This window comes from Heterodontus francisci, chromosome 5 (genome assembly GCF_036365525.1).
Source record: "Heterodontus francisci isolate sHetFra1 chromosome 5, sHetFra1.hap1, whole genome shotgun sequence".
Classification (NCBI taxonomy): domain Eukaryota; kingdom Metazoa; phylum Chordata; class Chondrichthyes; order Heterodontiformes; family Heterodontidae; genus Heterodontus; species Heterodontus francisci.
The window spans coordinates 30,862,104-30,886,527 of NC_090375.1; the positions used below are offsets into that span (position 1 = coordinate 30,862,104).

Genomic DNA, 24,424 nt, shown 5'->3' on the forward strand with positions numbered 1-24,424 from the left:
AAAGTATGATAAAGTGCTAAAGATTCGAACGCTGGTCTGACAATCAACAGTGCACATCCACTCCCACTCACAGCTTCATTATTTCAGAAAAAATTTGCATACCTCTGCCCTTCAAATTGTCATGTAAAATTACCCGATTAATGGAGTTGCCAATAATGATGCTTCAAAAAACAAGGCTGATAAAACAGAGTCAAACCTGTAGTTGTGTATAGATTTCATGAGACCAGCCGCTGGTTTGAGATCGATAGGCTCTTTTAATTATGATTCTGGACATAAAGGGGTTTCCTTACCTTCTCCACTGCAAATGTTCTTATGACATATTCAGCCAACAGCTCAGTCTCAATGAGAGTTACTTTAATGTCTCCGTAGATCTCGGTGTCATCTGGCCAATATTTGCAGCACTTCACCTGTTGCCAGAGTGCAATATTAAAATAATCAGCAATTGCAGTTTTCTTTTTATATTTTGATATTAAAAGATTAATTATAAACAGCTGAAGTCCATGGAGATGAAGAAATAAATTTATCTTCAAAAATAAAAAAAAAAGTCCTGGGATAATGTTCAAACATGTTGCCACTGATTCAGCTTTCTTTATTAACATAGACACAGATTTAGGAGATGATTTTATGCATAACTGTGGCAATCTCATTTGAGTTTTTCTATTGCCGAAGAACTTCATCTCTTGACTGGTTTAAGCTTCTATTCTCTAAGCTTTTGCAGATTTGTGAAATTATATTTTGTCCTGCAAATTTTCCACAAAAGCAGCTGTCAGAGATTTTGCAGTTCAGAGTATTTGCTGAGAATCCATAATGTGTACCTGAATAGAAAATGCATCCTGCTGCTAATTTGTCGAATCCTGACATTATTCAGATGGAAACATTGGTATTACTGAGCTATTCTGAACTTCAATGATCTGGAAATTGACAGTTTTCTGAGATTTCAATTGATGGCACTTTAAGTACTCATTATTGACCTGTAATGTATTTAAGTACTACAGGCCTCCCAACAGCGAGCGTGAGATAGAGGTACAAATATGAAAACAGATTATGGAAAGATGTAGGAGCAACAGGGTGGTGGTGATAGGAGATTTTAATTTTCCCAACATTGACTGGGATTCACTTAGTGTTAGAGGTCTAGATGGAGCAGAATTTGTAAGGAGCATCCAGGAGGGTTTTCTAGAGCAGTATGTAAATAGTCCAACTCGGGAAGGGGCCATACTGGACCTGGTGTTGGGGAATGAGCCCGGCCAGGTGGTTGAAGTTTCAGTAGGGGACTACTTTGGGAATAGTGATCACAATTCCGTAAGTTTTAGAATACTCATGGACAAAGACGAGAGTGGTCCTAAAAGAAGAGTGCTAAATTGGGGGAAGGCCAACTATACCAAAATTCGGCAGGAGCTGGGGAATGTAGATTGGGAGCAGCTGTTTGAAGGTAAATCCACATTTGATATGTGGGAGGCTTTTAAAGAGAGGTTGATTAGCGTGCAGGAGAGACATTTTCCTGTGAAAATGAGGGATAGAAATGGCAAGATTAGGGAACCATGGATGACAGGTGAAATTATGAAACCAGCTAAGAGGAAAAAGGAAGCATACATAAGGTCTAGGCGGCTGAAGAAAGATGAAGCTTTGGAAGAATATCGGGAATGTAGGACCAATCTGAAACGAGGAATTAAGAGGGCGAAAAGGGGTCATGAAATATCTTTAGTAAACAGGGTTAAGGAAAATCCCAAAGCCTTTTATTCATATATAAGGAGCAAGAGGGTAACTAGAGAAAGGATGGGCCCACTCAAGGACAAAGGAGGAAAGTTATGCGTGGAGTCAGAGAAAATGGGTGAGATTCTAAACGAGTACTTTGCATCGGTATTCACCGAGGAGAGGGACATGAAGGATGTTGAGGTTAGGGATAGATGTTTGATTACTCTAGGTCAAGTCGGCATAAGCAGGGAGGAAGTGTTGGGTATTCTAAAAGGCATTAAGGTGGACAAGTCCCCAGGTCCGGATGGGATCTATCCCAGGTTACTGAGGGAAGCGAGAGAGGAAATAGCTGGGGCCTTAACAGATATCTTTGCAGCATCCTTAAACACGGGTGAGGTCCCGGAGGACTGGAGAATTGCTAATGTTGTCCCCTTGTTTAAGAAGGGTAGCAGGGATAATCCAGGTAATTATAGACCGGTGAGCCTGACGTCAGTGGTAGGGAAGCTGCTGGAGAAGATACTGAGGAATAGGATCTATTCCCATTTGGAAGAAAATGGGCTTATCAGTGATAGGCAACATGGTTTTGTGCAGGGAAGGTCATGTCTTGCCAACTTAATAGAATTCTTTGAGGAAGTGACAAAGTTGATTGATGAGGGAAGGGCTGTAGATGTCGTATACATGGACTTCAGTAAGGCATTTGATAAGGTTCCCCATGGTAGGCTGATGGAGAAAGTGAAGTCGCATGGGGTCCAGGGTGTACTAGCTAGATGGATAAAGAACTGGCTGGGTAACATGAGACAGAGAGTAGCAGTGGAAGGGAGTTTCTCAAAATGGAGACGTGTGACCAGTGGTGTTCCACAGGGATCCGTGCTGGGACCACTGTTGTTTGTGATATACAGAAATGATTTGGAGGAACGTATAGGTGATCTGATTAGCAAGTTTGCAGACAACACTAAGATTGGTGGAGTAGCAGATAGTGAAGGGAACTGTCAGAGAATACAGCAGAATATAGATAGATTGGAGAGTTGGGCAGAGAAATGGCAGATGGAGTTCAATCAGGGCAAATGCGAGGTGATGCATTTTGGAAGATCCAATTCAAGAGTGAACTATACAATAAATGGAAAAGTCCTGGGGAAAATTGATGTGCAGAGAGATTTGGGTGTTCAGGTCCATTGTTCCCTGAAGGTGGCAATGCAGGTCAATAGAGTGGTCAAGAAGGCATACGGCATGCTTTCCTTCATTGGATGGGGTATTGAGTACAAGATTTTTGTTAGATTAGAGATACAGCACTGAAACAGGCCCTTCGGCCCACCGAGTCTGTGCCGACCATCAACCAACCACCCATTTATACTAATCCTACACGAATCCCATATTCCTACCAAACATCCCCACCTGTCCCTATATTTCCCTACCACCTACCTATACTAGTGACAATTTATAATGGCCAATTTACCTATCAACCTGCAAGTCTTTTGGCTTGTGGGAGAAAACCCACGCAGACACAGGGAGAACTTGCAAACTCCACACAGGCAGTATCTGCGCCACTGTGCCGCCCTGTGGCAGGTCACGTTACAGTTGTATAAGACTTTGGTTCGGCCACATTTGGAATACTGCGTGCAGTTCTGGTCGCCACATTACCAAAAGGATGTAGATGCTTTGGAGAGGGTGCAGAGGAGGTTCACCAGGATGTTGCCTGGTACGGAAGGCGCTAGCTATGAAGAGAGGTTGAGTAGATTAGGATTATTTTCATTAGAAAGACGGAGGTTGAGGGGGGACCTGATTGAGGTGTACAGAATCATGAGAGGTATAGACAGGGTGGATAGCAAGAAGCTTTTTCCCAGAGTGGGGGATTCAATTACTAGGGGTCACGAGTTCAAAGTGAGAGGGGAAAAGTTTAGGGGGGATATGCATGGAAAGTTCTTTACGCAGAGGGTGGTGGGTGCCTGGAACGCGTTGCCAGCGGAGGTGATAGACGAGGGCACAATAGTGTCTTTTAAGATGTATCTAGGCAGATACATGAATGGGCAGGAAGCAAAGAGATACAGACCCTTAGAAAATAGGCGACAGGTTTAGATAGAGGATCTGGATCGGCGCAGGCTTGGAGGGCCGAAGGGCCTGTTCCTGTGCTGTAATTTTCTTTGTTCTTTGTTCTATTATATTGGAACTGGTTTAATTTCTTACACCATATGCTTCCTCTCCTTCCTCCTTGAAATGAGAGCAAAATGAGGGATCTCAGCAAAGCAAACCCACCTCTTTCACTCTCTTAGGAGAAGATATTCAATTCTAAATAGTTTTCCCAGGATTGGATGAACCCTATTAACAAACAGTGTGCTTGTAATACAACTCGCCAATCTTCACTGTCTCAGTACTTCACAAGTCATAACTCAGGGCTGACTCCCTAAATTGGGAATTCATTTAAGCACTGCTACACGTCAAGCTCAGCTTTCTTTTGTCCTTGAAGGCCAAAATCATTCGAGCAGCACATCACAAGTTTCTAATAAACACAAGCTTGGTTAGATGCCATCAACGTTGAGTTTTTAAAAGCACCCATCTCTATTTTATCTTAATTACATTCCAGGCACCAACTGAGTCATTAAGCTCCCTATACTGCTGAGTTTGATGTTCTTGGCTCACAATGTGCTCTCTTTTGACATCCTGGTGTCTAGTTTACAGCTGTAACAGCAGCAGTAGAGTAACTTTTATCTTGTAGAAGTTAACCGCACAAAGTAAGCAACCTGTCCATTACAGAATCTGATGTCATGGTTCTCTCATAAGTAATTTCATTTTAAATCTGATGATCATCATGAATCCATCATGAATGGATGTTCAGCCCCTGATGCTCTGTGTTAGTCTAATAAGTAAGGTAAATGCCAGTGCATCTGAAAAATTGTGGGTACAATGCTCATGGTTATTTGGTACCTGCTGGCAGTAGGTAAGGAAACTTAATGCTGGCACAGACTTTGAAAAGGTTAGCACATGCACCACCTTTAACACTACTGTTTCTGGACCATCAATCTTGGCAATGGTGCAGCATCTTCCTTAGGAGGGTCTCAATTGACTTTTAATCAGATTGACAGTCACATTTATTGACGTCACCCTGAGAAAATAAAAAGTGGGCACAACCTTGGTGCCCTAAGAACTTTACATTTCTTGGTTCCTGTTAGAATTACTGTTACTAACCCTCTGTACTGCATCATGATATCCTTTATCTCGTGCTGATATTGGGCTGGATTTTGCTGTGGCAACTCCTGCTTTATCCTTTACAGCAACTTGTGAGAGGGAGCATTGGAAGAGACATGTGAAGTAAAACTTATCCCGTTGGATCACAATGTCACAACCAGTATCATAAACAGGGACAAGTTTATTATGAGCTGATTTCCACATCAATTATTTCAGCTGGCAAAGCAAGATAACATCACAAAAGGAAAAGTATACAAACTCTCAAATTACTGCAAACGACCTCTAATTGATCACTCTTGAATATAAAATGTAACAACAAACAGTGACTGAGAAATACTGATTAGATACCTCTCTTTATTACATACAGGTTTAAATCACAATTCAATGCACCTACCCTTCTTAAACCCTGCAGGTTGACACACTGTTGCCAGCAGAGCAATCAACAAACTCTTTACCAGCCTGCTACCATTTAAAGGCAGCAAATTGTCATCAGCATATTGATTACCACAAAAGATTTCATTAATGTAACATTAGAATGCTGCTTGCACTGATCTGCCAATAAGATGCCTTCATTAATTAGGTGATTACATTTTAATTTTTAAACAAATTACAGCCATGAAAATACAAAATGAAAATCCTTTTTCTATTATAATTCCTAAATGACTTTACTGCCACTCACACTCCCCTGCTAAAGATTGGCCACCATCACTGCTGTTTCTAATTATCTTGCTCTACAATTGGTGGATATGGCCATCATTCACCATTCAGGACTATCGCAGTAATAGAAGTACGTTCGGCATTAGGTGATATCTAAAAAAAAAATCTTCCAATTTAACATTTTAAAAAACACAATGTACTCGGGTGTAAAAGAAACTGCTTGAAATCTGAACTAAAAAACCTCCCAGAATATGCTGGAAAGGCATCGCAGGCTGGAACAGCATCGGAAAGAAAGACAGGATAACAGTTTAAAATCTGTCAGGGAATCATAGAAATTGCAGCTTAGAAAGATGCAGTTTGACTATTGTGTCAGTGCCTGTGCTAGCTTTTCATTTGGAACTATCTACTATAATCACCTTTCCCAACCCTTTTGGAAAATGCACAGATTATCAAGAAAACACATCCCTGTTACAAACACAAGGAAATGACACTAGAAGTCAAGAGCAATTTCTCCCATCACATGACTGACCTTTCTCACAATGGAAAGGAACAGTTGCATGATAGGGCAGTCCAGGTGAAGAGAGGCAGTGCTGGTAGGGACATTGGTCATGATTTTTCAAACATTCATTTAAAATCAGGGTCCATGTTCGGAGTGCCCAATTCAGGGAGTCAGCCCTTTATATGACATGTCGACTGGCAAAGTGCAGAGTCAGACTGCAATTCCTGGCACAGTGAGTTATCAGTCCCTAGTGTACTATGAGTTCGTGAATTGTGTCTTCTGAGTGACTGGGTCATGTGGCTAAAAAACATATGCAGATTCGACAGCAGCTGTGCATCTGATCCCAATAACTATCCAAAGTTGGCGATCTCCCCTTGACACAGCCAAAAATAGAAATTAAAAACATAAGCGATTGAAAAACCCTACCAGGAAATACACCTTTTCTCCTCCAACTTTTTATTGGACAGAACAGATGGACATGAATAAAAGAAAATGTGTCAGAAAATGCACAGGACCAGCAGAACTTAACATCCCTTAAGGTCAATCCCTCAACATATATAGGAATTACTAAACTGCATATAAGGAATTGTAGTGTTTGGAACGAGAAAGGAGAAATGTGTAATATTATTTAAAAGGCTGCTTTCAAATGTACATTTTACATGCAGATTAAATTCATTGAGGAGCCTGTCAGCCATTGGACTGATAATTGAAATTCAGAATTTTTTCCATGCAGAAAGTAAGGAATAAACAAGTCTAGTTTAAAAGTTCTGCAATCAATTATATTTCACTGATACCACTGTAAAGGAGAGCAACGTATTTTCAACCATTCCTCAGAATGACATAGAATCTACTGTACAGAAATAGGCTATTCAGGCCAATTGGTATTTATAGCCCACACAAGTCTCCTCCGCACTTTACTTACCTCTTCCTATTCTGCTGCCATATCCCTCTCTTTCTCCCTCATGTGTGCATCAAGCCTGCTCTTAAATGCTTCAGTGATACCTACTTCCCATGTGTAAGGGAATTCTTCCTCAATTCTTTATTTGGTCTTTAAGTGACTATATTGTATTCATGCTCCCTTATTTTAGATTCATCCACATGTGGAAACAATTTCTCCTCATCCATCCTATTGCACAAACTGGCTGACCTGTTTCCTACATTACAAAAGTGGCTATTGTGATATGGGCAATAGAATATAAGGTGTACTGGTGTTCCTCCATATTCAGAAGGATGTATACATATTGTTGTTTGGTACTGAATTTTCCCGGCCCCATGGTTACGGGGTTGAAGGTGGGGGGGAGCGGCGTCGGGATGGTTCCCCAATGCATTCCTGCACCAAGGTAGTTTCTCAGGAGTGGGCCGGGATGCGTATCGGCTGTCCACTGCATGGAGGCGGACAGCCAATTTAAATAATTAAAGCCCCAGTTTTTCGGGATCGCCGGCATTTTTCCAGTGGTGAAGCAGCTCCCTCGCTGCATGCAGGAGCCGCTAGCACCATGGCAGGCCAGAGGCTCCATACCCCATTGGGATAGCAGGAAGGGAAGGATGACCCCCGCAGCACCAACTCTCCCCCAAGGGGGCTTTCCCTTCCATTCTGTGGGGCCTGTTGTCTTGCCTGCTCCAAAATATTTAATTATTTTTACTCCTCTGTGTGCGCCTCCACTTCGAGGCACCCTCGCGGTCTCCTACTTGCCTCAGCAGTGCCCACCTCTCCCAGTGAAGTTGCCAAGCCTCCAGAGCTGCCAGCCCTGTGATTGGGCCGGCAGCATTGGGAGCATGCCCACTAACCTCAATATGATTGCGAGCATAGAGGCGGCCAATTAGGAGTCGGCCTCTGGGAAAATAGCTCTGCCAATCTGCCTTCCAGAAAGTGCGGGCTCAGGAGCCCCATCCAATGTCAGGGTCCCAAATCCCGCGGGAAAATCCTGGCCTTGAAACCAGGAAAGATTCAGGTTGATTACCATTTTTAGCTAGGGCAGTGGTGTGACCCCTGCAATGGGTTTCAGTATTCCCAGACCAGGAATGGGAACAATTAGCTGGTTTTCCATAAAATTGATCTTTGATGGAAACTGGACAACTGTGATGTTAGGTACGATCAGGATAAACTCAGCTATGACATCCTTCAACAACAACAGCAACTTGCTTTTAATGTAAAATAAAGTGCCAAGGTACTTCACAGTGGAATAATATTAAAAACATGGACGCTAATCCAAAGACAGACATGTCAGGAAAGGTAACCAAAATCTTTGTTGAAGAAGTGGTTTTAATGAGGGTCTTAAAGGAGGTGGAGCTGTTCTCTCTGGCAATCTTTATTTGTTTTTTAAATTCCTTCCTGCAATGTGGACGTCGCTGGCTAGGCCTACATTTATTGCCCATCCCTATTCGCCCTTGAGAAGGTGGTGGTGAGCCGCCTTCTCGAACCACTACAATCCATGTGGGGTAGGTACACCCACAGTGTTGTTAGGAAGGGAGTTCCAGGATTTTGACCCAGCGACAGTGACGGAACGGCGATATAGTTCCAAGTCAGGATTGGTGTGTGACTTGGAGGGGAACGTGCAGGTGGTGGTCTTCCCATGCATCTGCTGCTCTTGTCCTTCTAGGTGGAAGAGGTTGTGGGTTTGGAAGGTGCTGTCGAAGGAGCGTTGGTGAGTTGCTGCAGTGCATCTTGTAGATGGTACACACTGCTGCCAAGGTGCATCGGTGGTGGAGGGAGTGAATATTAAGGTAGTGGGTGGGGTGTCGATCAAGCGGGTTGCTTTGTCCTGGATGGTGTCGAGCTTCTTAAGTGATGGAGCTGCACCCATCACACTTGTGTCTTGTAGATGGTGGATAGGCTTTGGGGAGACAGAAGATGAGTTACATGCTGCAGAATTTCCAGCCTCTGACCTGCTCTTGTAGCCACAGTATTTAAATGGCTGGTCCAATTCAGTTTCTTGTCAATGGTGACCTCTGGTTGTTGATGCTGAGTGGTTCAGCGATGGTAAGGCCATTGAATGTCAAGGGGAGGTGGTTAGATTCTCTCTTGTTGGAGATGGTCATGTGTGGCACATATGTTACTTTCCACATATCAGCCAAAGCCTGAATGCTCTCCAGATCTTGCTGCATGCGGGCTCAGACTGCTTCAGTATCTGAGGAGTTGCGAATTAACTGAATACTGTATAAATGGTTGTGCAAGTTGTGCAAAGGATTGCTTTCCTTTATTGACCGAGGTATAGAGTACAAAAGCGGGGATCTGATGCTGGAACTGTATATAACACTAGTTAGGGCACAGTTGGAGTATTGCGTGCAGTTCTGGTCACCATATTACAGAAAGGACATAATTGCTCTGGAGAGAGTACAGAGGAGATTTACAAGAATGTTACCAGGGCTTGAAAGTTGCAGCTATGAGGAAAGATTGGATAGTCTGGGGTTGTTTTCCATGGAACTGAGGAGGCTGAGGGGTGACTTGATTGAGGTGTACAAGATTATGAGGGGCCTAGATAGAGTGGACAGGAAGGAGCTGTTTCCCCTAGCGGAGAGGTCAATTACCAGGGGGCACAGATTTAAGGTGATTGGTAGAAGGATTAGAGGGGACATGAGGAAAAACTTTTTCACCCAGAGGCTGGTGGGTGTCTGGAATTCGCTGCCAGGAATGGTGGTGGAGACATGACCCTCAATTCTTTTAAAAGGTACCTGGAAATGTACCTGAAGTGCTGCAACCTGCAAGGCTATGGACCAGGCGCTGGAAAGTGGGATTAGATTGGGTGGATAGTTTATTCGGCTGGCACAGACAGGATGGGCTGAATGGTTTCCTTCTGTGCTGTACTTTTTCTATGGTTCAATCATCAGCAAACATCCCCACTTCTGATGTTATGTTGGAGGGGAGGTCATAATCATAGAGCACAGAAGGAGGCCAAACAGTGAGGATGATATGAAACACCTGGCAACATGACATAGATAGGCTAGCAGAATGGGTAGACAGGTGGCAGATGGAATTTAATACAGCCAAGTGCGAGGTGATGCATTTTGGCAAAAGGAATTGAGATAGGCAATATATTCTTAATGGCACAGTTCTAAAGAGTGTGTAGGAACTGAGGGGCCCGGGGTTTCATGTGCATCGACCTTTGAAAGTGGCAGGACATGTCGAGAGAGTGGGCTTCATAAATAGAGGCATTGAGTACAAAAGCAGGGAAATTATGCTGAACTTTTATACATCTCCGGTTAGGCCCCAACTGGAGTATTGCATCCAGTTCTAGCCACCACACTTTAGGAAGGATGTGAAGGTCCCTGAGAGGGTGCAGAGGAGATTTACCAGAATGATTTCAGAGATGGGGGATTTTAGTTACAAGTTTAGGTTGGAAAAATTGGGGTTGTTCTCCTTACAACAAAGAAGATTGAGGAGCAATTTAATAGAAGTGTTCAAGATTATGACAGGCATAGATAAGTTAGACAAAGTAAAGCTGTTCCCATTAACTAATGGTACAAGGACTAGGGGACACAGATTGAAGATTTTGGACAAGAGATGCAGGGAGAATGTGAGGAAGAACCTTTTTACACAGTGGGTGGTAATGACCTGGAACTCACTGCCCACAAGGGTGGTGGAAGCGGAAACAATCAACGACTTCAAAAGAAAATTGGATGGTTACTTGAAGGAAATAGACTTGCAGGGTTATGGGGAGTGGGACTGACTGAATAGCTCCATGGAGAGCTGTCATGGACCCAATGGCCTTCTTCTGTCCTGTAAATGACTCTATGATTCTATGACTAAATCTGGAGCCTCAAATAGGTTTACACAGGACACAAGAGCAAGCTGTTTACCACACAAAAGGAGGAGTGAATAGAATTGCAAACAATCCCACTTGTTATGCACTTAGTCACCCAGCGCAATGGACCACAGAATTGGCACTATCTTCCTTCCTTTTACCTATTCTGCCTCACAGATCATTGCCTTGAATGTAACACTGTACTAAATATTACTATCCAAATAAAATATACTTACTGTGACCATTATATCAACATAGATCTTAACCAATGGGTTAACACCTCCATTAAAATTGTGGACAAAGCCATTGCAATTAAGCTTTGTTCGCTAATATTCACACAGCAAATTTTCAAGATCCATGTATTTTAAAGTATTTCTGAAATTCTGATAGATTTGATGCAAAAAACGTCACCATAAAGTATGCACTTTTGCACCAAACTAATGTTTGAGCCTTCAGCGCTAAGTTTTTCACACGACTCAGATAATTCCTCATTTGAATTCTCCCCTGGCTCTCATCTATCTATTGAAATAAAAATACTAATGGCTTCCCTGCAGCTTTAAATCTGTTGGGTTGTATTGAATTTTATTCTGCCACGCAAGATTAAACTCTACTGACTGATGAGCTTCCTTCAAAAAAGAGAATTCAGGCTTCAAATATTTTCAATGTCATTGTCATAAGAAGTAGTTGTCATATCAGCTCAGTTGGTAGACCAACTAGGATCGCTGCATTGAAATAACAGCCTCGATTGATTCTTATAGGACCTGCAGTAGTGCGACATCTCACAGATAAAAGATGATGCATTCGATTCGTGCCCGGCATGAGTTTTTGATTGGAAATTCAGTGTCAAAAAGTGAGGCTTTGCTACCTGCTTGCAAGACCTCATTTTGACACATAGAGCGGAATCTAATCAGCCTGGTGGAGGAGGCTTTGGAGGCAGGAATATGGGGAATTTCCAAACGATGTGCATCAGGTCATCTACCTGACGCATTCCAGCCTCCAAGCAATCTTTATGGAGATGGGATCTGACTGACACTGGCTACCCACCTGGCAGCACCAGGTAGCTAATTAGAATTGATTAAGTGCCCACTTGGGGGCAAATTGGTGACGTTGCCGGAATCTTCCCGATGGTGGACGGGCCCTCAGCAGAGACCGAAGCCCAGCAGGTGCCTGGAGGTGACCTCCCAGCAGCAAGCCGAGGCCACATCTCCAATTGGGACCCTGATATGGTCCCAACACCGGAAAATCTTAGACAGTCATAGAGTTATACAGCACAGGAACAGGCCCTTCATCCCATCATGTCTGTGCCGGCCATCTAGCACCTATATGTTCTAATCCCATTTTCCAGCACTTGGCCCATAGCCTTGTATGCTATGGCGTTTCAAATGCTCATCTAAATACTTCTTAAATGTTGTGAGGGTTCCTGTCTCGACCACCTCTGCAGGCAGTGTGTTCCAGATTCCAACCACCCTCTGGGTGAAAACATTTTTCCTCGAATCCCCTCTAAACCTCATGCCCCTTATCTTAAATCTATGCCCCCTGGTTATTGATCCATCTGCTAAGAGAAAAAGTTTCTTCCTATTTATCCTATCTATGCCTCTCATAATTTTGTATAGCTCAATTAGGTCCCCCCTCAGACTTCTCTGCTCGAAGGAAAACAATCCTAGCCTTTTCAGTCTCTCTTTATAGCTGAAATGCACCAGCCCAGGCAACATCCTGGCGAATCTCCTCTGCACCCTCTCCAATTCAATCAGTGCGGTGACCAGAACTGTACACAGTATTCCAGCTGTAGCCTAACTAGCATTTTATACAGCTCCATCGTAACCTCCCTGCATTCAGTGATCTATGGACAAGTAGACCAAGGTCCCTCTGACTCTCTGTACTTCCTAGGATCCTACCATCCATTGTATTTTCCCTTGCCTTGTTAGTCCTCCCAAAATGCATCACTGCACACTTCTCACAATTAAATTCCATTTGCCACTGCTTTGCCCATCTTACCAGCCCATCTATATCATCCTGTAATCTAAGGCTTTCCTCCTCACTATTGACGACACCACCAATTTTCGTGTCATCTGCGAACATACTGATCATACCTCCTATATCCTCGTCTAAATGTACAGAACATTAGTTAGGCCACACTTAGAATATTGCGTGCAATTCTGGTCGTCACACTACCAGAAGGACGTGGAGGCTTTGGAGAGGGTACAGAGGAGGTTTACCTGGATGTTGCCTGGTCTGGAGGGCATTAGCTATGAGGAGAGGTTGGAAAAACTCGGATTGTTTTCACTGGAATGACGGAGGTGGAGGGGCGACATGATAGAGTTTTACAAAGTTATGAGCGGCATGGACAGAGTGGATAGTCAGAAGCTTTTTTCCAGGGTGTAAGAGTCAGTTACTAGGGGACATAGGTTTAAGGTGTGAGGGGCAAAGTATAGAGGGGATGTGCGAGGCAAGTTTTTTACACAGAAGGCGGCACAGTGGCACAGTGGTTAGCACCGCAGCCTCACAGCTCCAGCGACCCGAGTTCAATTCTGGGTACTGCCTGTGTGGAGTTTGCAAGTTCTCCCTGTGTCTGCGTGGGTTTCCTCCAGGTGCTCCGGTTTCCTCCCACATACCAAAGACTTGCAGGTTGATAGGTAAATTGGCCATTATAAATTGCCCCTAGTGTAGGTAGGTGGTAGGGAAATATAGGGACAGCTGGGGAAGTGGTAGGAATATGGAATTAGTGTAGGATTAGTATAAATGGGTGGTTGATGGTCGGCACAGACTCGGTGGGCCGAAGGGCCTGTTTCAGTGCTGTATCTCTAAATAAAAAATAAATAATATAAAATAAACTTGCTGCCAGGGGAGGTGGTGGAAGCAGATACGATAGCGATGTTTAAGAGACATCTTGACAAATATATGAATAGGAAGGGAATAGAAGGATATGGGCCCCGGAAATGCAGAAGGTGTTAGTTTAGGCAGGCATCAAGATTGGCGCAGGCTTGGAGGGCCGAATGGCCTGTTCCTGTGCTGTACTGTTCTTTGTTCTTTGTTCTAAATCATGAATGTACACTACAAACAGCAAGGGTCCCAGCATCGATCCCTGCGGTACACCACTGGTCACAGGCTTCCAATCGCAAAAACAACCCTCGACCATCACCCTCTGCCTCCTGCCACTAAGCCAATTTTGGATCTAAATTGCTAAATTGCCCTGGATCACATGGGTTCTTACCTTCTTAACCAATCTCCCATGCGGGACCTTATCAAAAACCTTACTGAAATCCATGTGGACTACATCAACTGCCTTACCGTCATCCACACATAAGTCATCTACATCTTATAACTTGAGAAGATTCTGCCCCTAGATTTCAGGGCATGGGACCTGGGTGGTGACATAGTCTAAGGAATGGAGTTTGGAAGAGGGTTGCAGAACTTAAGGAAGTTTACAGCAATAAGGAAGAGAAAGATGCTGGATGGATTTAAAAACAGGTATTAAACTATGAATCAGGAGGCATTGGGGAACCAAGAGCTACTGTAGATCAATGAGGACAAGAGTGATGAGAGAACAGGACTTGGTGGAGTATAGAATGTGAACAGCAGAGTTTTGGATGGGTTGATGTTTATGGAACATGGAGGATCAATTCTGGATGTAACAATAGCATTCATGAATGTTTCACCAGAAGATGGGCTAAGGTACCAGTGATATTATTGGGGGCAGAGAGTAAGTAGGTTCTGAGGTTAGAGACTCAGTTCAGGGTTAGAGTGCCAAGGCTGCAAGCAGTTTTATTTATTTATTTTCTTTTGATTCATTCGTGGGATGTGGGCGTCGCTGGTTCTCTTTGGCCTCCTTGTCTCGAGACACAATGGGTAAGCGCCTGGAGGTGGTCAGTGGTTTGTGAAGCAGCGCCTGGATTGGCTATAAAGGCCGATTTTAGAGTGACAGGCTCTTCCACAGGTGCAGCAGATAAAATTGGTTGTTGGGGCTGTTACACAGTTGGCTCTCTCCTTGTGCTTCTGTCTTTTTTCTTGCCAACTGCTCAGTCTCTTTGACTCGCCACGCTTTAGCCCCGCCTTTATGGCTGCCCGCCAGCTCTGGCAATCGCTGGCAACTGACTCCCACGACTTGTGATCAATGTCACAGGACTTCATGTCACGTTTGCAGACGTCTTTAAAGTGGAGACATGGACGGCCGGTGGGTCTGATACCAGTGACGAGCTCTCTGTACAATGTATCCTTGGGGATCCTGCCATCTTCCATGCAGTTCACATGGCCAAGCCATCTCAGGCGCCGCTGGCTCAGTAGGGTGTATAAGCTGGGGATGTTGGCCGCCTGGAGGACTTCTGTGTTGGAGATACGGTCCTGCCACCCGATGCCAAGGATTCTCCGGAGGCAGCGATGATGGAATGAATTGAGACGTCGCTCTTGGCTGACGTACGTTGTCCAGGCCTCGCTGCCATAGAGCAAGGTACTGAGGACACAGGCTTCATACACTTGGACTTTTGTGTTCTGTGTCAGTGCGCCATTTTCCCACACTCTCTTGGCCAGTCTGGACATAGCAGAGGAAGCCTTTCCCATGCGCTTGTTTAATTCTGCATCGAGAGACAGGTTACTGTGATAGTTGAGCCTAGGTAGGTGAACTCTTGAACCACTTCCAGAGTGTGGTCGTTGATATTGATGGATGGGGCATTTCTGACGTCCCGTCCCATGATGTTCGTTTTCTTGAGGCTGATGGTTAGGCCAAATTCATTGCAGGCAGCCGCAAACCTGTCGATGAGTCTCTGCAGACACTCTTCAGTATGAGATGTTAATGCAGCATCGTCAGCAAAGAGGAGTTCCCTGATGAGGACTTTCTGTACTTTGGTCTTCGCTTTTAGACAGGCAAGGTTGAACAACCTGCCACCTGATCTTGTGTGGAGGAAAATTTCTTCTTCTGAAGACTTGAACGCATGTGAGAGCAGCAGGGAGAAGAAGATTCCAAACACTGTAGGTGCGAGAACATAGCCCTGTTTCACGCCACTCAGGATTGGAAAGGGGTCTGAAGAGGCACTGGTTAGGACAGCATTTATTGCCCATTCCTAAATTCCCTTGAGAAGGTGGTGGTGAGCTGCCTTCTTGAACCACTGCGGTCCATATGGGTAGGGACACCCACAGTGCTGTTAGGAAGGGAGTTCCAGGATTTGACCCAGAAACAGTGAAGTAACGACAATATAGTTCCAAGTCAGGATGGTGTGTGGTTTGGAGGGGAACTTCCAGATGGTGGTGTTCCCAAACATTTGTTGTCTTTGTCCTTCTAGGTGATAGAGGTTGCAGGTTTGGAAGGTGCTGTCTAAGGAGCCATGGTGCGTTGCTGCAGTGCATCGTGTAGATGGTACACACTGCTGCCATTCTGGAGGGAGTGAATGTTTGTAGTTGGGGTGTCAATCAAGTGGGCTGCTTTGTCCTGGATGGTGTCAAGCTTCGAGTGTTGTTGGAGCTGCACCCATCCAGGCGTCACACTCCTGACTTCTGCTTTGTAGATGGTGGAGAGGCTTTGGGGTGACATGAGGGGGGTTACTCGCCACAGGATTCCTTGTCTCTGACCTGCTCTTGTAGCCGTGGTATTTATATGGCTACTGCAGTTCAATTTCTGGTCAATGGTAACCCCTAGGATGTTGATAGTGGGGGATTCAGTGATAGTAATGCCATTGAATGTCAAGGGGAGATGGTTAGATTCTCTCTTGTTGGAGATGGTCATTGCCTGGCACTTGTGTGGCATGAAGGTTACTTGCCACTTATCAGCCCAAGCCTGGATATTGTCCAAGTCTTGCTGCATTTCTACACGGACTGCTTCAGTATCTGGGGAGTCGCGAATGGTGCTGAATATTATGCAATCATCAGCGAACATCCCTACTTCTGACCTTATGATTGAAGGAAGGTCATTTATGAAACAGCTGAGGATGGTTGGCCCTGGGACACTACCCTGAGGAACTCCTGCTGTGATGTCCTAGAGCTGAGATGATTGACCTCCAACAACCACATCCATCTTCCTTTGCGCTTGGTACGACTCCAACCAGTGGAGAGTTTTCCCCCCGATTCCCATTGACTTCAGTTTTGCTAGGGCACCTTGATGCCATACTTGGTCAAATGCTGCTTTGATGTCAAGGGCAGTCACTCTCACCTCATCTCTTAAGTTCAGCTCTTTTGTCCTTGTTTGAACCAAGGCTGTAATGAGGTCAGGAGCTGAGTGGCCCTGGCGGAACCCAAACCGAGCATCAGTGAGCAGATTATTTCGAAGTAAGTGCTGCTTGGTAGCAGTGTCGACGACACCTTCCATCACTTTCCTGATGACTGAGAGTAGGCTGATGGGGGGGTAATTGGCTGGGTTGGACTAGTCCTGCTTTTTGTGTACAGGACATACCTGGACAATTTTCCAAATTGCTACAATGCCAGCGTTGTAGCTGTACTGGAACAGCTTGGCTAGGGGTGCGGCAAGTTCTGGAGCACAGGTCTTCAGTACTATTGCCGGAATATTGTCAGGGGCCGTCGCCTTTGCCATATCCAGTGCCTTCAGTTGTTTCTTGATATCACGCGGAGTGAACAAATTGGCTGAAGTCTGGCATCTGTAATGCTGAGGACGTCAGGAGGAGGATGACATGGTAATTAGGGAGGGGGAGGGTGTCAGTGGTGAGAGTATAGAGCTTGTGGCAGGGGTCGAAGATGATTGCTTCAGTTTTTGCCATGTTTAGCTGGAGGAAAATATAGCTAATTCAAGACTGAATGTTGGACAAGCAGTCTGACAGCATAGAGGAGTGTTTCAGAGAGGTGGTGGAGAGAGAGAGAGAGCTGGGAGTCATTGGTGTACATGTGGATGTGACTCCATGTGGCTAATTTTAAATTAACCCACTCTGCGAGAGACTAACAGGTTTGAATAATTGTTCATTTTACACACTGCCTAATTTTACTTTCCATTGAAGTAAAGCAGCAAATCCTATCCCAACAGTTTCCTACCAGGTGGGTTAGGTTAAAATTTGCCCTCGTGTCTATGATGTTATTGCCAATGGAGAGCATGCCAATGAAGAAGAGGAGGACCCAAGAATAGATCCTTTGGGAAATCCAAAGCTTGTGGGAAGAGAAGCCAACACAAAAGATCCTCTGACTACGATTGCATCGGTAAAAGTGGAACCAAGTAAGGGTTATCCAACTGAAGTGGAAAAGACATGAGAGGTGCTGGAGGAGGATGATATGATCACCTGGATCATAGAGAGGTCAAAGAAGATTAGAAAGGACTGTGCACCGTGGTCCCTCGCAGTCACAGAGAATGTCATACATCACTTTGGTTAGGGCCATTATGACAGTGTGGGAGGGATGGAAACCTGATTCAATTTGCAGTAGAAGAAAATACGAAACTGAAACAATAAATACAAGGAACATGGACAAGAAGGGGCAGTTGGTAATACAATGAGACAGGGTCTAAGGTGGGTTTTGTTTTGGGGAATGGGGTCGAGGGAGTAAAAGGTGAGCCCTCAAGGACACGAGAGAGAGAGAGAGAGAGAGATGGTAGTTCAACGCTACAGGTGGGGTAATGCTGGGGGTGGTTTGGTTCAGCCGGCAAGGTGAAGTACAGCTAGCAGGCTGCTGAGAGTGATGTTTACCTGGTGATTTAGAAATATAGGAGCTGCTCACATGGGTTTTTAGAGGTGAGGGCAGACGTGGACAGGTGAGAGGGATTTAAAGGCAGTTTGTAATCAAGAAAAAGGAGTTTGGGGTTATCTATTCATGGCTCATCCTAACTCACTGAAACATCACTGAACTAATGCTTTGTCTTTCACCATAAGCATTAACACGCCTTTGTCCCAGGACAGCTTTGTTATTTAATCTCTTCTGCCCTCTGCCCTATCACACACCTTTCCTTTTGTTCTCTTCCCTACCAAACCTCCCCCACTTCACTTGCTTAAAACCTAATTCTTTTCTAACCTTTGCCCGTTCTGATGAAAGGTCACAGACCTGAAACATTAACTCTGCTTCTCTCTCCACAGATGCTGCCAGATCCGTTGAGTATTTCCAGCACTTTCTGTTTTTATTTCAGATTTTCAGCATCTGCTGAAGAAAAATCACTGTTGCACGAAGTGTACCTTCAATCCAAAGAGTAAAACTATGGGAGCTGGAGATTTATTTACGTCAGTGTCATCATCTATAAGTACACTCAGTGTGGAAAGACAGCTGAGTAATTATACAAGCAATAAAATTCTAATAAGTCTTTATTAGGGACCCGGTACCTCAAGTTACAATGGGCCTGAAGCACAAAGTGATGATCTGGTAGGTACTACTACGATAGCTTCTCCTGAGTACCTGAAATATGCCATTTTCACTGTCTGAACAAACAGCCATCTACTGATGAGCTGTCCATTAAACTAAATATATTTTACTGCTAAACATATTGAAAAATCATTAAATAAAATTGCCACTCGAGGTTTTGCAGTTTACAGTAATAGGAGTGTTGGCAGAGGCAGCAGATGGATCGTTGTTAACAGCACATCAGAGGTTTTAGTCCCAGCACAAGTGGAAAGATGTACACGGCTGTGTGATATGCTGTTAGATAAATGGTTTATGGCAATTTGTGTGGGTTCATTAGATGAAAACAGTCAAAATACAGCTTTCGTGTGACTTGAATAGGAGGAGTAAGCAGGGCAGCCGGTGCTGGGATATTTCTCAGACCACAAACGTTCGCTGGTAGCATATAAACAGGGAACAGCGTCCATATCCATGAGGAACATTTTGAAAATGACAGGTAGTGATAGATGAGCCAAATCCCAGCCTATGGCTCCTGAATGTCTAGAATCATTGGTAGCAGGTGCTCGCCCACCTTAGGGAATCTCGTGCCAGAGCATTGCTTCATTTATAAAATTTAAAAATTGCTTTGGGAATAAAGATGGGGCAGAGGAGAGGGAAGGTAACTCACAGATATAATCTAGGTGTCAAAAGAAGGTGAGATTCTCTTAATAGGAAAGATGTTGCTAGTTTTCGGACTGCCCTGGCTGCATAGTTGTTGCCATTTTGTTTTCACTGTGTTGTTGCGATTTGATTAATGAACAATATCATGTTGAGTGTTAAAAAGATTTTTTTAACCAATATATATTTTGCAAACACATACTAAACAATAAGGTAACCAAATAACTAAATAGATGTATGTCTGTGCATATTTCCTTACAATTTGTTGAAATTAAGATTTATCACACTATTTCCTATGTTAACTAACTCTTTCTCGGGATCTTTAAAGTTCAGAAATCCTTCGGGGTGATTTTCCATTGGAGCCTCAAAAGCCATAAAAACCTCAGAAAAATGGCAAAAACGTCATTATCTTTTATTCATCGCTCTTCCGAAGTTATGGTGAACAAGTGGAAGAACTTCCATGAAAATCCATCCACTTATCTCACTCAGTCTTGCCTTCCATCGAGAGCCTTTAGGTCTTTAGAACCGAAGCTTGGTCACCTTGTCACCAATTCCTAGATTTATCTCGTTGGCCACGAAATTCCATAGGCGGAGATTCCGCTGGTTGTGCTGGGAACATACCTGCCTGTGCCCTCCAACACTGACCCCTGCCAGAGTTTGTGGGACCAGTGGGAGAGCACCTTATTTGCATGGGAACTTCAGATGGAGGTGCCTGTGATGTCTACCATGTTAGCCGTGTCTCAGTTGACAGCACGCTGACCTCTGGGTCAGAATTTGTGTGTTCAAGTCCCACTCTAGAACTTGAGCACAAAAGTCAAGGCTGACACTCCAGTGCTGTACTGTCTTTCAGATGCGGCACTAAACTGAGGTCCTGTCGGTGCTGTCAGGTAGATGAAAAAGATCCCTTGGCACTATCTCAAAGAAGAGCAGGGAAGCTATTTATCCTGGTATCCTAGCCAATAATTATCTCTCAATTAACATCACACAAACAGATTGTCTGGTCATTATCACATTACTGTTTGTGGGACCTTGCTGTGTGAAAATTTGCTGCAGTGTCTCCTGCAACAGTGACTACACTTCAAAAGCACTTCATTAGTTGTAAAGCACTTTGGTAAGTCCTGTGGTCATGAAAGTGCTATATAAATACAAGTCCTTCTTCCTTTATACCAGGCCCAGGGTATAAATACTGACAGCTGTCTACCCGTGATAGGCATTGTCCAAGCCCCTCCCCTGACACCAGCACTACTTGGCAATTGAACCTCTGGGCAAGGGACTGATTCAGGAAAAAGATGTAAACTTCCTTCTTAGATGGTCCAGGGTACCAGGTTAGGAAGGATGAGAGCAACCAGCCCAGCGCTCTGCTCCTGATTCCTAGCCAATGACTCCTGCACATGCAGATATTGAGAGATAAATGCGTCAGACGCGAGTGTGATGCACTCTGTTGTCAAACAGTCATGGGCTAGGCTCAGACAAGAAGAATGCTCGCTTATTGATATGGAACAGTTACTAACATCACTGGAACCATATCGCAACAAGGGAGAGATGGGAACAAGACTGAAATACAAACAGCAACAAAAAACTCTGCCGTTACGTCCATGTAAAGCTGAAGGTGAAACGGCCTCTTGAAAAGATTCATTTCTACTGTGTGATACACTCACCCTTCCAACTTCCACCAGGTTTGTCACCATGACGATGGTGGCAGAATTTTCTTGCCAGATCATCCTCCAAAAATCGTAGACTGTCTCCTGCATTGGTCCTAGACACAGAAAAAAGTGTTCCAGACTTAACTATATGACAAAATAAGAACATTGAAACAGGAACTTGTTCTAAACTTCCAATCCATACTCAGAGTGATCAAAATAGCAACTAAGACAGTGAGCTCCCTGATCAGGTTCCAATCTCCAAAGGAATTCATTACGAAAAATGCCAGAGGTAAAGAGTTGTTTTAAGCAATTTATTTTTAAAATCTTGGACTTCAATGAAAACAGAGTTGCAGTTAAAGACATATTATTTTACAGCTCCACAGCGATTAAGGATTTCCTTTATGTTGTAGTAAATATCAGAGGAGTTAAGGAATATGCTTGATTGCTTTTTCCTTAAAGGATAAGAACTGCTCTATAGAAACATGAAATAGCACTGATACATAAAATATTCAAACCAAGAAAAAGAAGTTCCTCTTCTACCCTCCTCTCCTGAATGTGACAATTCCTTTGGTGGGCTACTGTTCGAAGGGTGGGCCTGGTCTCCTGGCACTTCACCCAAGCAGTCACCATTCATACTTCAACTTTGAGGTAATTTTACTTTCTGATGTAGATGTAAAATGAGTGGCTGTGATATTTTACACAGGATATCACCAATGGAGCAAGCAACAGGGCCAAATATTATGGGGGCTATCGTTAGATCAGCCCCATCCTGTCTGCTTCAATAGCTATCCATGAAAACTTGCTGCACAGTTCTACCACTTTTTGCATCAAATGAAAGTTTAAGCTGAGAACCTGCTTCATCTTAAATGTTTAACTTGTGTCCCCATGTATTGGAAACTATTATTACTAACTGGATAAACCTTTGTCAATCTCCTTCACACTGCTGAAAATGCCAGACATTGCTGTGACTCCCTTCCTAATAGAGACACCACCTCGCCCACATCTTCTTCACTTTCATTCAGCCTTCTGAATGGCTCCCAAACACAACCTGAGGAGTGAAGATCGATTGTATCATTGCACTAACAGTGGAGTCATTCAATGGTAGGGACTCTGGGACCAATGAATGACTGAGAAAACTCCAGCTTCTCACTGGTTCCATCATGCCCCTCAATTTAAATTCCCTTCAATAAAGAAACACCCTTGGCCCAAAGGACCTTTAATGCTATCAAAATGCCCCTGGAATTGCCAGATAATTTATAACATGGCAAAATCCATGGAAACATTTAAACTTTGCTGAATTTCATAAAATAAAACTTCTGAAAGGGCCGTTTCCTTCTCTTCCTGCAATATGTGCCTCTCCCTTTTGTGCCTCTCCACAGCTCTCATTAACAGTCTGTCTTTACACTGTCGCTGTTTGATCCCAAACTGATTACAGTGAAGTAAATTTACTTTTCATTGCCTTGCTTTCAATTGAAGAAAACTACATATTGAAATATTAATGTTTTACTTCCCAGAATTGATGGAAATGAGTGGTTTTGAAAGCATTTTCCCTTTAAAGTTGCTCTTCATGAGTAGTAAAAAAAAACATGTTAATCAGTTCCACTCAGGCTGTCTGTGAAATTACTTTCACAGTATTATCTTAAACAAGTTCTATGATTTGGGTTCTTTGTCATGATTTCTCAGCATTCTTTCATTACTATTCATTTCCTGTGTTATATAAACTTCAGTTAGATATTAAAGCAATCTCCATTCCTTTGTTCCATTCCCTGGCAGCTGTTCCTAGTCTTCTAAAGTAAATTGGCAAATTAGGTTAAGGATAGGTCAAGAGAGTTGTATTTAAGGGGATATTTCAGAATATACAGAATAGATACATTCCAAAAAGAAAGAAAAATTCCAAGGGGACGACCCACGATCCGTGGTTAACTAAAACAGTTAAAGATAGTATCAAACTTAAAGAAAAAGCATATAATTGCACAAAGATGGGTGGTAGGTCAGAAGATTGGACAGAATATAAAAAAAACAGCAAAGAATGACTAAAAAATTAATAAAGAGGGAAAAATTAGAGTATGAGAGAAAGCTAGCTAGAAATATAAAAACAGATAGTAAGAGTTTCAAGAGATTTTTTTAAAAAGAAGAGTTAATAAAGTGAGCGTTGGTCCTACAGAAAGTGAGTCTGGGAAATTATAAGGGAAAATAAGGAGATGGCAGATGAATTGAACAGGTATTTTGCATCGGTCTTCACTATACAGGATACAAGTAACATCCCAGAAATAGCTGTAAATCAGGAAATGGAAAGAAGGGAGAAAATTACAGTCACCAGGGAAGTGGTACTGAGCAAATTGTTGGAGCTGCGGGCTGACAAGCCCCCGGGTCCTGATGGACTTCATCATAGGGTCTTAAAAGAAGTGGCTAGTGAGATGGTTGATGCGTTAGTTTCAATTTTTCAAAAGTCCCTAGATTTGGGGAAGATTCCATTAGATTGGAAAATAGTGAATGTAACTCCTTTATTCAAAAAGGGAGGGAGACAGAAAGCTGGAAACTACAGTCCAGTTAGCTTAACATCTGTCTTTGGGAAAATGGTAGAAGCTATTATTAAAGACATTATAGCAGGGCACTTCGAAAAATTCAAGGTAATCAGGCAACAATGTTTTGTGAAAGGGAAGTCATGTTTAACCAATTTATTGGAGTTCTTCGAAGAAGAAACATGTGCTGTAGATAAAGGGGAACTGGTGGATGTTCTGTACTTAGATTTCCAGAAGGCATTTGATAAGGTGCCACATCAAAGGTTAATGTGGAAAATAAATGCTCATGGTGTAGGGGGTAACATATTGGCATGGATAGAAGATTGCCTAGCTAACAGGAAACAGAGCGGAGGCAGAAATAAGTCATTTTCTGGCTGGCAAGATGTAAAGAGTGGTGTGCCACAGAGATCTGTGCTGTGGCCTCAACATTTTACAATTTATATAAATGTCTTGCATGAAGGGACCAAAGGTATGGTTGCTAAATTTGCTGATGACACAAAGACAGGTAGGAAAGTAAGTTGTGAAGAGGACATAAGGAGGCTACAAAGGGATATAGATAGGTTAAGTGAGTGGACAAAGATC

The 24,424-nt window shown here is 43.5% G+C and overlaps 1 protein-coding gene across 5 annotated transcripts in view; it reads right to left on the bottom strand.

Annotated features, from left to right (window-relative positions):
* The window catches only part of LOC137369795 (receptor-type tyrosine-protein phosphatase mu-like), a 991,520-nt gene that overhangs the window by 38,697 nt on the left and 928,399 nt on the right, over nucleotides 1–24,424 (bottom strand). For all 5 annotated transcript variants that reach the window (XM_068031279.1, XM_068031278.1, XM_068031276.1 and 2 more), the window contains 2 exons: nucleotides 21,336–21,433; nucleotides 291–407 (listed from right to left, as the gene is read on the bottom strand). In XM_068031279.1, the coding sequence (XP_067887380.1) occupies nucleotides 291–407; nucleotides 21,336–21,433 (215 nt within the window). The remainder of the gene's footprint in view (nucleotides 1–290; nucleotides 408–21,335; nucleotides 21,434–24,424) is intronic.